Here is a 15,696-nt window from a genome sequence, read left to right as displayed (position 1 = left end):
AGCTGAAACCCCGAAAAGAATCCTCTTCATCTTCAGACGTCTCGAACATTTCCCTCCATCGGTCTTCGTTCCGACTCGCTGAATCCTCCTCCACCTCGGAATCAGAGAACCCCTCCAACTCTTCTTCTTCGTCGGTGGTGGCGAAGTATTCCCTCCGGAACCTCGCCACTGGCTGGGGTTTACGAGGGAATCTCTGATGAAAAGTTTCAATCAAAACCTCGTCATCTACATCCTCTGCCCTGACCCAGGTGTTTTCCGACTCCGGCTCCCCTTCCCACATTACCAAATACTCTACTTGCTCTCCCTTCCACCTGGAATCGAGAATCTCCGCTAGATGGTAGCTGTGTTCTTTTTCCTCCATAGCTGGTCCCCTATTGACCCTCCCCTCTCTGTCCCCTATATACGGTGACAGCAACGACCTGTGGAACACTGGGTGCAACTTCATGTGGTTCGGTAACCGGAGTCTGAAAGCCACTGGGTTGACCTGTTGCGTGACTTCAAATGGGCCCAGTCTTTTGGGTCTTAACTTCTTACAACCTCCTTTAAATGGTAACCCTTGGGTGGACAGCCACACCTGGTCCCCCACCCTAATGCTTTCCCCTTCCCTTCTGGTTTTGTCTGCCTGCCTCTTATATTCCTCCTTCGCCCTGTTTAAATTAAGTTGGAGCTGGCGATGGATCGCTTCCATTTCTTCAACGAACTGTTCTGCGGCTGGAACGCTCCAGTTCTCCCCTTCCCCCCCTGGGAAGGCTCGGGGATGACACCCGTGATTAGCCAAAAAAGGGCTCATCCCCGTGGACACGTTCTCTGCATTGTTGTAGGCAAATTCTGCCAACGCCAGCTTCTCCACCCAATCATTCTCTCTGTCATTCACATAACACCTCAAATATTGCTGGAGGACACCATTAGCTCTTTCCGCCTGCCCGTTGGTTTCTGGATGACGGGCAGTAGAGAAATTCACCTCTACATGCAATAAGCTCATGAGCTTCCTCCAGAACCTGGAAGTAAATTGTTTCCCTCGGTCAGAAACCACCCTCAAGGGGGCGCCATGCAGCCTAAACACATTTTCCACAAACAATTTAGCGGTTTCTTCCGCTGTGACCGCATGTGAGCAGGCTATAAAGTGGGCCATCTTGGTTAACAGGTCTACCACAACCATGATGGCTGTTTTCCCTTTGGACCTGGGCAGATCAGTCATGAAATCTATTGCCACTGCCTCCCATGGCCTTTCCGGCGTGGGTAGTGGTTCTAATAAACCTGCCGGTGCCCGCCTCTCCCCCTTGGCTCGTTGGCATCGGTCACACCCTCTCACATATTCCCGCACATCTTCCCTGACCTTGGGCCACCAGAATTCCCTGGTAACCAGCCACATGGTTTTGTGTTGCCCAAAATGCCCTGCTGTGGGGCTATCGTGCAGTTGCTTGAGTACCTTTTCCCTCAATTCCCCTTCAGGTATGTATAACGCTCCCTTGTAGTACAACGCCCCATTTCTCTCCTCAAAACCCCCGGGTTTGTCTCCCTCCCTCCTGAGACCCCTGAGTTTGTCCTGGGCGTATTCATCCTGCACCGTTCCCTCTACCAGTTCCCTTTGCCCCACCAATGCCGCCCCACACACCCAGCGGTCCTCGGGAATGACATGGGTCTCTTCGGGTGCACCCTCTCCCTCCAAATATTCAGGTTTGCGTGAGAGAGCGTCCGCCCTAACGTTCTCCGGGCCTGGTACGTAACAAATCTCAAAGTTAAATTTGGAGAACTCCTGGGCCCATCTCAACTGCCGTTGGTTGAGCACTCGCGCAGTTCTCCAATACTCTAGATTCTTATGGTCCGTGCACACTTGCACCTTCTGTTGTGCACCAATTAGCAGGTGCCTCCATCTCCGGAAGGCCTCATGAATCGCAAGAAGTTCCCGGTCGTACACCGTGTAGTTCCTCTCAGATTTGTTCAGCTTTCGCGAAAAGAAGGCACACGGTCGCCACTCTGACCCCTCCTTCCCCGGCTGCAGAAGAAGCACCGCCCCTATGGCTCTGTCAGAAGCGTCTGTTTCGACCCTCAGCTTTTTTTGTAAATCCACATGTAGAAGTTGTTCATCAGAGGCGAAGGCCCTTTTCAGTTCCTCAAACGCTCGCTCCGCCTCCCCCGTCCAAACAAACTTCTTTTTACTGCTGAGACAGTCCGTGATGGGCGCCGTCAGGTGGGCGAAGTTTCGGATGAACTTACGATAAAAGTTTCCAAACCCTAGGAACCTCTGCACATCCTTCTTGGTCTTGGGTGTTTTCCATTCCAGCACCGCTTGAACCTTGCCGGGGTCCATGGCCAACCCCTTGTCTGACAAGCGGTACCCCAGGAATTCCACCTCCTTGGTATGAAACTGACACTTCTCCAGTTTCACCCACAGTCTGTTGGCTTGCAGCCTGCTCAACACTTCTCTGACGTCTCTCACATGTTGCTCCTCATTCTCCGAATACACCAACACGTCATCTAAGAAGGCCACGCAATTCTTGTAGAGCAAAGGCCCCAGTACGTGGTTCATGAAGGCTTGAAAACACGCAGAGCCTGTTTGTAATCCAAAAGGCATAACGAGGTATTCAAATGCCCCCAAAGGGGTGAACATGGTGGTCTTCCATTCATCCCCTTTCCTTATACGTATCAGGTTGTACGCCCCCCTTAGGTCCAGCTTTGTAAAAATCTTTCCTTTTCGCACCCTGGTCAAAATATCATCAATCCTGGGCATAGGAAAAGCCGCCGGCTCTGTCACTGCATTTAGGCGCCGAAAGTCACATACCAGCCTCGGCTTGTCCGTGTTTTTTTTATCCACAAAAAACACTGGGCTACCCCCCGCTGCCTTGGACTCTCTGATGAAGCCTCTCTTCAGGTTCTTGTCAATGAACGCTCGCAACTCCTGCATTTCCCTGTCTGACATGGCATACAACTTGCCTACAGGAAGCTGTGCTCCAGGGAGTAAATTGATCTGGCAATCAAAGGGCCTATGCGGGGGTAGTTGGTCAGCTTCCTTCTCGCTGAACACGTCGCTGAGATCAGCATACTGTGGTGGCACCTTCCCCTTCCCCATTCCCTCAGTCCCTGCTAGGGTGGCTTGGGCCCCTGCGGACCCCTTTTCCCCCCTGCAGTGTTCTAAGCAATGTGCTGAACCGAAGGAAACCACTCTTTGATGCCAGCCCACCAGCGGATCATGTAAGGCTAGCCAGCTCATTCCCAAAATAATGGGAGCGCCTCCCAAGGTGGCCACATTAAACGCTATCAGTTCTGTGTGCCTTGCCACCCTCATTATCATTGGGACGGTCTGCAAGCTAACTCCTCCTCCCAACAGTTCCCTGCCATCGATCGTGGTCACCTGCAGGGGGTTGCTTAAAGGGATAGTCTGTATCTGATGTTCAGCAGCAAACTCCTTGCTCATAAAATTGCAGGAGCTGCCTGAGTCCAACAGCGCCTTTATTTTTAGGGGGTGTCCATTTTGCAGCTCTAGCGACACTTCAATCACTAGAGCAGGTCGAGGAGCTTCTGGCACGGGCACTTTCACTGCTCTTTGGCCTGGCTGCAGTGCCCTGACGTTGGCAACCAGGCGTTGGCTTTTACCTGCTCCGTTTCTCCCTGCTCTCCCCCCTCAACTGCTCCCACCATCCCTTGCCATTCCTTCCTCTGGGGGCAGACTCTGGCAAAGTGGCCTGGCTGTTGGCAGAGATAGCATTTCCGGGCTCCCTTTCCCTCCTTCTTCGCCCCCTCACTGGGCTTTGAAACTGCGCGCGCGCGGGCTGTTCCGATTTCCATCGGCTCTGCCGGCGGGAAAGCTGGCTCAGGAATGTCTGGAATGCGTAACTCCTTCCAACGTTCCCCTCTCCCTTCCCGCCTCTCCAAGGCTCTTGCCTCCTGGCGCGCTCCAATGGTCAGCGCAGATTTGGTCAGCTGATCCATAGACACCGCCCTGGGGCTCCTGGCCAGCTCGTCTTTCACAGCTGAAGAAAGACCTTCTTCAAATAGCATCTGAATGGGTGCTGCCGATAAATCCCACCCCAATCTGTGAATCAGCATGGTAAATTCAGTCCAGTACTCACGGACAGATCTGCTTCCCTGCTTGCAAGCCATTAGCTGTCTGCGCACCACCCCTTCCTCAATATCGCTGGAAAACATGATATCCATTGCACGAAAGAATTTCATAGTGTCCTTTAGGATATCGTTGTGCGTTGCCATCAGGGGTCGAACCCAGTCCCGCGCCCCCTTCTCAAGATGCCCAATTACGAAAGCAACTCGCGATTCCTCATCAGGGAACTCATCAAACTGCACATTCAGGGCATATTGCATCTCAGTCCTAAAGGCATGGTAATCCTTGGGGTCCCCCCCAAACTTCTGCACCAATCCTGGTACCTTTCTGGGGAACTGAGTGGTTCTCCCCTTTTTGTCAGCATCCTGAGCCCTTCTCTCCTCGAGCCTCGCCGTCTGCAGCGCAAGTTGGACCTCCAGAGCTTGATACCTTTCTTCCAAGCTTGGACCAGCTCCAACCCCTGCCTCTCCGGTTCCGGCTGGGTTGCTCATGATGCTTTCTCCTGCACAGGCAGCGTACAAAGACTGTCAGACTGCTGTGAGGGGATGATTAGCTGCTTGTGCTTAAAATTGTGCCCCCTCAGAGTTTGTGCGGCCCCACAAACCTCTGTGTGTGACAGAGCTCCTCAGACATGTCTGCTCTAGTCACTAGTAGAGTCTGACAGTGGCTGCCTGCGGAAGCGCTTCCAGCAAAGAAGTTCCTTAACGGAAACGCGTCTCCTGGACTCACGACGTGGCAGCTTCCGGCGAAGCATGGGTCTCCCTGCAGTTGCTTCTGACACCTCCCCGCTATTTTCGCTGGAAGTGTCTCTCACCCCTTTCTCTCCCCTGCTGTTTCCTGCCTGGGCTGCTGCGTCTCTCTCAGCATTACTGAGATCCTCCTCCAGAGACCCCTCGCTCCCCCTCCTTGTCCCTGCTTTAGCTGCTGACTCTCTCCCAGTCTCTGGGAGCCCTACCACCTCCCTTTCCTCTGATGTCAGTTCCCTGACAATATATATATATATATATATATATATATATATATATATATATATGCTTTCGTAGATTTTCACGGGTACAGGAATGCAGGTTTTGGTGTCTTCGGGTGTCTTCCCGTGTAAGAGTCGGGGTGTCTGTGCGACGTTTCGACGAGGTCTCACTCGTCATCTTCAGGCTGGTGCTTTCGGCTTCTTGTTACTGGAACAGAGCAGAATCTGGTGTTTGAGTTCCTATAAATACTGTTGAGGTGTGTGGTGTATAGCCTCCAACGTTCTGGGCAGAGAGGAAGTTCCTAGATTAGTGTGCCTTTTCTTCTTTTGTTCCTTAATTACTTGAGGGATATCTTGAGTGATTTCATGAGTGATATTCTGAATACCACTGGGTGGGTCATTAAGTGTAGATTAGTTGCTAAAGCTTTTGTGTCTTGACCTCTTGAGCTTGTGAAGAGTTTTTCTGAGAAGATGGCTGTGCTGCATTTAGTTGTGCTCTGGCTTGGCTTCGTGTATAGGGGCGAGCTGTGGTTTTGTGCCTTGTGCCAGCCAGATCTGTGTAGGGATTGCAGGGGGGTGCAGCATCCGGAGGTGCCACTATAGTTTGGCTACTGGATGGAGTCTGTAATATGTCTGTGGAGAGGGTCTGGGTTTGGGTCTGGTGTGGTTGATTGGTGACGGCGTTCTGTGTGCCTCTGGTTCTGGTGTCGGTTTTTGTGGGGAGGGCTAATTTCACAGAACGCCGTCACCAATCAACCACACCAGACCCAAACCCAGACCCTCTCCACAGACATATTACAGACTCCATCCAGTAGCCAAACTATAGTGGCACCTCCGGATGCTGCACCCCCCTGCAATCCCTACACAGATCTGGCTGGCACAAGGCACACAACCACAGCTCGCCCCTATACACGAAGCCAAGCCAGAGCACAACTAAATGCAGCACAGCCATCTTCTCAGAAAAACTCTTCACAAGCTCAAGAGGTCAAGACACAAAAGCTTTAGCAACTAATCTACACTTAATGACCCACCCAGTGGTATTCAGAATATCACTCATGAAATCACTCAAGATATCCCTCAAGTAATTAAGGAACAAAAGAAGAAAAGGCACACTAATCTAGGAACTTCCTCTCTGCCCAGAACGTTGGAGGCTATACACCACACCCCTCAACAGTATTTATAGGAACTCAAACACCAGATTCTGCTCTGTTCCAGTAACAAGAAGCCGAAAGCACCAGCCTGAAGATGACGAGTGAGACCTCGTCGAAACGTCGCACAGACACCCCGACTCTTACACGGGAAGACACCCGAAGACACCAAAACCTGCATTCCTGTACCCGTGAAAATCTACGAAAGCATATATATATATATATATATATATACTTGACAACTGAGTTACAGAATCTCTCAAATGTGTTAATCGCCAATGGATACCAGAAAAACAGGGTTACGAAGCTAATCCAAAAAGAAACACCCCCCAAAAACCAAGACACAGAAGAAAACAATGGCATGGCCCTCCTTCCTTATATCAAGGGCACTACAGACAAAATTAGCAAAATCCTCCATAAACACAATATCAAAACAGCCTTCTGCACCAACCAAAAAATAGCCAATATCCTCAGAAACCCAAAAGACAAAATCCAGCTGGAAAACCAAGGGGTCTATGAAATACCCTGCAAAGTCTGCCCAGCCACGTACATTGGACAAACAAACAGACGAATAAATGCACGTATCGCAGAACACAAGAATGCCGTCAAAAAAGAAGAAAAAACTTCCTCTCTTTTCCAACACATGAAAGAAACAGGACACGAAATTAATTTTGCAGATTCCAAATTGCTCTTTAACATGGAACATCACCACAAGAGAATAATCATGGAAGCCATCGAGATAGAGAAACACCCTCACAACATGAACAAGCGTGACGACACGTCCCGCCTGCCAGACATCTGGAAATTAGCCCTCCCCACAAAAACCGACACCAGAACCAGAGGCACACAGAACGCCGTCACCAATCAACCACACCAGACCCAAACCCAGACCCTCTCCACAGACATATTACAGACTCCATCCAGTAGCCAAACTATAGTGGCACCTCCGGATGCTGCACCCCCCTGCAATCCCTACACAGATCTGGCTGGCACAAGGCACAAAACCACAGCTCGCCCCTATACACGAAGCCAAGCCAGAGCACAACTAAATGCAGCACAGCCATCTTCTCAGAAAAACTCTTCACAAGCTCAAGAGGTCAAGACACGAAAGCTTTAGCAACTAATCTACACTTAATGACCCACCCAGTGGTATTCAGAATATCACTCATGAAATCACTCAAGATATCCCTCAAGTAATTAAGGAACAAAAGAAGAAAAGGCACACTAATCTAGGAACTTCCTCTCTGCCCAGAACGTTGGAGGCTATACACCACACCCCTCAACAGTATTTATAGGAACTCAAACACCAGATTCTGCTCTGTTCCAGTAACAAGAAGCCGAAAACACCAGCCTGAAGATGACGAGTGAGACCTCGTCGAAACGTCGCCCAGACACCCCGACTCTTACACGGGAAGACACCCGAAGACACCAAAACCTGCATTCCTGTACCCGTGAAAATCTACGAAAGCATATATATATATATATATATGCAGGTTTTGGTGTCTTCGGGTGTCTTCCCGTGTAAGAGTCGGGGTGTCTGGGCACAACAACCCATGAAACAAACAGTACATAACATATCAGACAGGATCCTCACCCCAACTGAAACCAAAGTACTCTCCAAAGGTTTCAACTTTGCAGTCGCCCCGAGACGCATCCCCACGGAAAACATCATATGCGGAGTCGAAGCTAGCCTGACCAAAATCGACCCAGATGAAGCCAATAAAATCAGACTTGAAGTCACCAACATCCTCTGCTCCAGCAAACCTCCAGCAAACCACCCAGAAGCAATTTACACAAAGAAGAACAGAAAGCACTCTCCAACCTGAGAAAAGACAACAACATAATCATTCTCCCAGCAGACAAAGGCAACGCCACTGTTGTGATGAACACATCGGACTACCAAGCAAAACTATCAAATCTACTCCAAGACCCTACCTACCAACCTATAAAAACAGATCCCACCACCTATCTGGAAAAAACCACCAAATCCAAAATAAAAGCCTCTCCTATCAGTGAAGAAATCCAGCTAAGAATCATCCCCAGAGAAAAATCATCCAGATGCCCCAAACTCTACGGTCTCCCCAAGATACACAAAGAAGGAACACCACTCAGACCAATAGTCAGCTCCATAGGCTCACCTCTACAAAATCTCGCTAAATTTCTCGCCAAGCAACTTCAGCCCTATGCAGAATCCATCGCTTCACACGTTACTAACTCCTTCCAGTTCATAGAAACAATAAAGAAGCAATACCTACATCCCGATGACCTACTTGTGAGCTTCGATGTTGTATCTCTCTTCACTCAAGTGCCCATTAATGAAGCCTTGACAGCCATTCAAAACAAATACAATCCCCCCAAATACATTCTGGACCTGACCAACCACTGCCTAACCAACACGTACTTCATCCACAATGGACAAAGATACAAACAGATAGAAGGAGCACCTATGGGATCACCCCTCTCACCGGTCATCGCAAATTTGTACATGGAACACTTTGAAACCAATGCTTTAGACAAGTCAGAACACAAACCCAAACTTTGGCTCAGATATGTTGACGACACCTTTGTAATTTGGCCACACGGGAAAGAAAAACTAGATAGCTTCCTCACACATCTCAACAGCCTACACCCCAAAATACAATTCACTATGGAAATAGAAGACAACAACCAACTCCCCTTTCTTGACGTCCTAATCTACAAAAAACCTGATGGCTCCCTAGGACACACTATCTACCGGAAAAAAACACACACCAACCGCTACTTACATGCACAATCACACCACCACCCTGCACAAATAAACTCCGTAGCCAAGACTCTCATCTCCAGAACCAAACGCCTGGCTGACAAAGACCACTTGACAACTGAGTTACAGAATCTCTCAAATGTGTTAATCGCCAATGGATACCAGAAAAACAAGGTTACGAAGCTAATCCAAAAAGAAACACCCCCCAAAAACCAAGACACAGAAGAAAACAATGGCATGGCCCTCCTTCCTTATATCAAGGGCACTACAGACAAAATTAGCAAAATCCTCCATAAACACAATATCAAAACAGCCTTCTGCACCAACCAAAAAATAGCCAATATCCTCAGAAACCCAAAAGACAAAATCCAGCTCGAAAACCAAGGGGTCTATGAAATACCCTGCAAAGTCTGCCCAGCCACGTACATTGGACAAACAAACAGACGAATAAATGCACGTATCGCAGAACACAAGAATGCCGTCAAAAAAGAAGAAAAAACTTCCTCTCTTTTCCAACACATGAAAGAAACAGGACACGAAATTAATTTTGCAGATTCCAAATTGCTCTTTAACATGGAACATCACCACAAGAGAATAATCATGGAAGCCATCGAGATAGAGAAACACCCTCACAACATGAACAAGCGTGACGACACGTCCCGCCTGCCTGACATCTGGAAATTAGCCCTCCCCACAAAAACCGACACCAGAACCAGAGGCACACAGAACGCCGTCACCAATCAACCACACCAGACCCAAACCCAGACCCTCTCCACAGACATATTACAGACTCCATCCAGTAGCCAAACTATAGTGGCACCTCCGGATGCTGCACCCCCCTGCAATCCCTACACAGATCTGGCTGGCACAAGGCACAAAATTACAGCTCGCCCCTATACACGAAGCCAAGCCAGAGCACAACTAAATGCAGCACAGCCATCTTCTCAGAAAAACTCTTCACAAGCTCAAGAGGTCAAGACACGAAAGCTTTAGCAACTAATCTACACTTAATGACCCACCCAGTGGTATTCAGAATATCACTCATGAAATCACTCAAGATATCCCTCAAGTAATTAATGAACAAAAGAAGAAAAGGCACACTAATCTAGGAACTTCCTCTCTGCCCAGAACGTTGGAGGCTATACACCACACCCCTCAACAGTATTTATAGGAACTCAAACACCAGATTCTGCTCTGTTCCAGTAACAAGAAGCCGAAAGCACCAGCCTGAAGATGACGAGTGAGACCTCGTCGAAACGTCGCCCAGACACCCCGACTCTTACACGGGAAGACACCCGAAGACACCAAAACCTGCATTTCTGTACCCGTGAAAATCTACGAAAGCATATATATATATATATATATATATGAGAACAACAATGGTGATAGTGGGCATCCTTGTCTAGTTCCTTTTTGTATCTGACATTCATCCGTTATCACTTGATTTATAATTAATTTTGCATTTTGTTCCAAGTAAATTGCTGGTATTCCCTATAGAAATTTAGGGCCACATTTAATTTCTTCAAGCAGCTTTGTCATGAATTTCCAAGAGACGTTGTCAAAGGCTTTTCCAGCATCTATAAACATCATTGCTGCTTCCTTTTCATTTTTGACCTCCAGGTATTCTATTATATTCACTATATTCCTTATATTCTCCTTCATTTGTCTACCTGGAAGAAACCCTGCCTGATCTTGATATATATACCCATTTAACATTTTTTTCAATCTGCTAATATTTTTGCAAACAATTTGTAATCATTGTTCAACAGGGAAATAGTAGCGCCTGGGCAGTGGACAAGGGTCCGAAGCAGAGCCCATCTATTTTTAGCTTATCTGAAAATCTACAACCATACAGATTAAGATTGTCAATGATTGTTCCCGTGTGCTCAGAGGCCAAGAGAAAATGCTCCAATAAAAAAGATATTTCACTTGCAGTTTCCAAGCTGCCGCGGTGGCAACGTCCTTGACTGGGTCTGGAGGGCTGACCTGAGATAACCCTGGGCCAGCTTTCCCTCTACGTCCCGCCCCTCCCTTGGGCTGCTCTAGGGGAGCATGATGTGGGACATGTCATGGTGACCCCAAGGACCTTTTCATCCATCCCTAATGGAGGTGGAGGGGGAGACCGGAGAGGAAGAGCACTAGTTCCACAGGATCTTCAATGTGCCCAAACCCACATTGGGCCCCTGAACATTAGGTCCAGTCGTGACCAACTCTGGGGTTGCGGCGCTCATCTCGCTTTACTGGCTGAGGGAGCCGGCGTACAGCTTCCGGGTCATGTGGCCAGCATGGCTAAGCTGCTTCTGGTGAACCAGAGCAGCGCACGGAAACGCCGTTTACCTTCCTGCCGGAGCGGTACCTATTTATCTACTTGCACTTTGACGTGCTTTCGAATTGCTAGGTTGGCAGGAGCAGGGACCGAACAATGGGAGCTCACCCCGTCACGGGGATTCGAAACGCCGACCTTCTGATCGGCAAGTCCTAGGCTCTGTGGTTTAACTCACAGCGCCACACATGTCCCTGAAGTACAGCTATTAATCCTGTGAAATAAGCAGACAGGGCCAGCCCGCCCATGAGGCAATGTGAGGTGACTGCCTCAGGCAACAGGGGTGGCAGATCCAGCCTCCAAGGTGTGAATCACTCACTGCCACTCCTTGGAGGCTGGAACTGACTCCTCAGCAGCCCCACCTGTGCTTCCTCTACAGCACCTCTAGGCAAATCGGAGGCACTGCTGGTCCAAGGGAAGAAATGGCAGGGACTGCTCTCTGGGGTTCCCTGGCCTCTGCACCCAGCCTGCATAATTCAGAGTGGGGCCCCTTTCCCTTCCCACTAACAATGGCCTTTGATTTCCACTTCAGCTATCAGGTAAGGTTGTTTACCTAGTGGTGCAGCAATAAAATTGCTAGCCCATTTTCTAAGCTAAGCAGGGTCTCTAGTATGTTTTAAAATTGGATGAGTGGTCGTGTGTAATTCTATGGGGAAGATGAGAAAGGAGGAGGAGAGGAAATTTCCCCACGGTGGCCAGGAAGATCGTTACGGGAGGCCCACATGCAGTCCAGGAAACCAGCAAGCCTCTCCTGACCTGGCCAAGGGTAAGGTAAAGGGACCCCTGACCATTAGGTCCAGTCGTGACCGACTCTGGGGTTGCGGCGCTCATCTCGCTTTATTGGCCGAGGGAGCCGGCGTACAGCTTCTGGGTCATGTGGCCAGCATGACCAAGCCGCTCCTGGCGAACCAGAGCAGCACATGGAAACGCCGTTTACCTTCCCGCCGGAGCGGTACCTATTTATCTACTTGCACTTTGACGTGCTTTCGAACTGCTAGGTTGGCAGGAGCAGGGACCGAGCAACGGGAGCTCACCCCGTCGTCACAAGTCCTAGGCTCTGTGGTTTAACCCACAGCGCCACCCGCGTCCCCTGGCCAAGGGTACCCTGCAGTAAATTGCCTCTGAACCTGGGATGTGCTATTTAGCTCTCAGGGCTAGGAAGAACAGTGACTTTTTTATTCCTGCATTTATATGCAGCTGAATTCTAGATCTGTCCCTAAGTGTTTTACGAAAAAAGACAACAAAATCTGTCTGTCTGTGTCTATGAATGATACACAATGGGGACCCCAGAATACGTTTTTATTGTGCTTTTGTGATTGTGCTCAGGATGGTTTTGAGGCAGTTCAGCATGATCCCATTTTGAATAGTGCGCTCTTCTTCTTTGGAGGTTTTCAAGCAGAGTTTGGAGGCCGTCTGTCAGGAATTCTTTAACTGAAATTCCTGCATTGCAGGGGGTTAGACTAGATGACCCCTGGAGTCTCTTCCAACTTTACAGTTTCATGATTCCATCAGGATCACAAAACAACTGCTAAAGCGGAAATCATGTGTGGGCGGTCTGGAATAAATCCATCAGTCCCAGAGATCCCCTATCCGTGCTCTAATGTTGGGCCCTTGTGACCTCAACATTCTCTAACCCCCTACAGACCACACAAACACAACTGATACACATTTCCTTCCTCCACCGATAATTCTGAAAACTGCAGTTTGTTAAGGATGCTGGGAATTATAGTTCTCTGTGTGGGTGAACTACAGCTCTTTTTTTGGAGGGGAGGAAATGTGCTTGAAATGTATGGTGAGTGTACAGGAGTAAGAAGGGATGGGAGAACTGAAACAAATTTGTGTCACTTGTAAGTTTGTGATATTAATTTATTACATTTGGTTTGGGTTTGAAATTCTGCTCCTATATGTTGGGCTGCAGATATGCCTCTGTTTTTGTTTTAGTTAGCATCTGGTATTATATTTTGTTGTGTTTTCTCATAAGTAAGTATATCACGAGTAAATAATAAACAAAAACCTGGGGACCCCCCCTCAAATTAATAAATAACTGTAGGGTGCTCCTGCTGCCTGCCAACTTGCCTGGGATCCTGCAGCCAGCAGCAGCCTCTGGGCTGCAACCCCTCTGCGGCCCCCTCCTTCCCATCCCTCTGAACAAAGCTCCTTGCTGTTCTGCTGGGAGAAGGGCCCTGCTCTCCCCACAAGCAAACAAAAGAGGCTCAGAGAGGAAATGGACTGGCCTCCTGCAGCCACTCCTCAGCATCCCTCCTCCGCTGCCCACCTTTGCACCTGGTCTGCATGCAGGAAGCTCAGTCCCCAGGAGCAGAATCTCCAGGTGGGGCTGGGAAGTCAGTCCCCTGCCTCAAACCCTGGAGAGTTGTTGCTGCCAGCTAGAGTAGACAGCACTGGTCTGAGTCAGTATCAGGCGCCTCTCAGTGAGCCAAGCACAAGCTACAAGCAGGCTGGCGCCACTGTTTCAGGGTCTCTGAATTTTTGCTTCCTTGGTTGCAAGGCAGTTCTCCAACCAACTACAGTGGTACCTCGGGTTACATACACTTCAGGTTACAGACGCTTCAGGTTACAGACTCCGCTAACCCAGAAATAGTACCTCGGGTTAAGAACTTTGCTTCAGGATGACAACAGAAATCGTGCTCTGGCAGCGCTGCGGCAGCAGGAGGCCCCACTAGTTAAAGTGGTGCTTCAGGTTAAGAACAGTTTCAGGTTAAGAACGGACCTCAGGAACAAAATAAGTTCTTAACCCGAGGTACCACTGTAAAATCCTGGTGCACTTTTCACGTAACTCAAATTCTTATTTCTTGCAAAGTGAAGTGGAAAACAGAACCCAAGAGTGGAAAATGGCCCAAGGCCTTTGCACTTCATTTGAAAAGAACCTTGTGCCCCAATAAGGGTCGCTGCCCTTGCTCTCCCCCATCCGCCCCCCAAGATGCCCCCCAAACCAGGCCCGTTAGTTCCCACTTACCTGCCTGCACAGCCTTGCTCCCAAAGTGAGCTGGGAGGATGGAGGAGTCCTGGAGCAGCCCTGGAAGTCCTGGCATGGAGGCGCCTGGCAGGAAACAACGGAAGGTGCCCAAAGTGTCACTGTGGAGAGGTTGAGGAGGAGGAGGAGGAAAAAGAAAGAAGTGCTAGGTCCCCAACTGGGAGCCCCTTAGAACTGGCAGTAAGGTTTGCAGACAGCAGGTGCCTGTCGCTGGCAGCGCTGGAGAGTGGGGTGGCATTGGCAGGGCTGATAAACAGAAGCGAATAAAGCTCTCTAAGCCCACAGAGCTGAGCAAACAGGTGGAAAAAAAAATATTCTGGAGTGTTTACTCCCCTTCTAATCCAGGGAAAGGGCGGGCTCCCAAAGCAGAGGGTGGGAGGGAGGATGCCAGAACAGCGGTGGAGTCAAAGCCCATTCTTAAGTGTTTGCTGCCAGGGAATGTGGTGTTTGAGAGGCAGGACGGCAGGAGGGGCAGCCAAGCAGCAGGGTGGAGGGGCACGCCCAGCGCGAGGGGAATGCAAGAGGGCAGTGGCCAGGGGCAGACAGGCCTGTCCACTTGGCTTCTCAGTTTTCCAATCTTCAATTCAGTTTCTCCACATTTGTGCAGCTACCCGGCTCAATCAGCTCTGCTCTGCCTCTGCAGTTGGAGGTTGCAGTGCTTCTAAATACAGTGGCACCTCGGGTTAAGAACTTAATTCGTTCTGGAGATCTGTTCTTAACCTGAAGCAGGTTCTTAAACTGTTCTTAACCTGAAGCACCACTTTAGCTAATGGGGCCTCCTGCCGCCGCCGTGCACCCATAGCACGATTTCTGGTCTCATCCTGAAGCAAAGTTCTTAACCTGAAGCACTATTTCTGGGTTAGCAGAGTCTGTAACCTGAAGCGTATGTAACCCGAGGTACTACTGTACAGTGATACCTCTGGTCTCATCCTGAAGCAAAGTTCTTAACCTGAAGCACTATTTCTGGGTTAGCAGAGTCTGTAACCTGAAGCGTATGTAACCCGAGGTACCACTGTACAGTGATACCTCGGGTTAAGAACTTAATTCGTAGTGGAGGTCCGTTCTTAACCTGAAGCACCACTTTAGCTAATGGGGCCTCCTGCCGCCACCGCACGATTTCTGTTCTCATCCTGAAGCAAAGTTCTTAACCCGAGATACTATTTCCGGGTTAGCGGAGTCTGTAACCTGAAGCGTCTGTAACCCGAGGTACCACTGCTGGAAACCACAGGAGGGAAAGTGTTGCTCATGTCCTGCTTGCTGGTTTCCCTTTGGGACATCTGGTTGGCCACTGTGAGAACAGCATCCAGGACTAGGTGAGCCACTGGACTGATCTGGCCGGCTTTCCCTATGCTCTTATATGTGTTTTAAAGTCCTCGTGAAAATGCACCAGCATCTTAGTGCACATTTCACCTAAAAGGCACATTTTTTTGGAAGCAATTTTGCCTAAAGCACATATTTTTGCAAAG

At 49.3% G+C, this 15,696-nt stretch overlaps 1 protein-coding gene across 1 annotated transcript in view; it reads right to left on the bottom strand.

The window, feature by feature from the left end:
• LOC309540508 (synaptotagmin-5-like) overlaps nucleotides 1-14,904 on the bottom strand; it is a 29,089-nt gene extending 14,185 nt beyond the window's left edge. The window contains exon 1 of the mRNA XM_082237440.1: nucleotides 14,213-14,904. Coding sequence (XP_082093566.1) covers nucleotides 14,213-14,288 — 76 coding nt within the window. The 5' untranslated portion in view covers nucleotides 14,289-14,904. The remainder of the gene's footprint in view (nucleotides 1-14,212) is intronic.
• Between the last annotated feature and the right edge of the window lie 792 nt (nucleotides 14,905-15,696).

This window comes from Podarcis vaucheri (assembly GCF_965113315.1).
Source record: "Podarcis vaucheri genome assembly, chromosome: 9".
Lineage (NCBI taxonomy): Eukaryota > Metazoa > Chordata > Lepidosauria > Squamata > Lacertidae > Podarcis > Podarcis vaucheri.
Note: the sequence above shows the minus strand (reverse complement) of the source record. Positions and strands in the feature narration are given on the sequence as shown.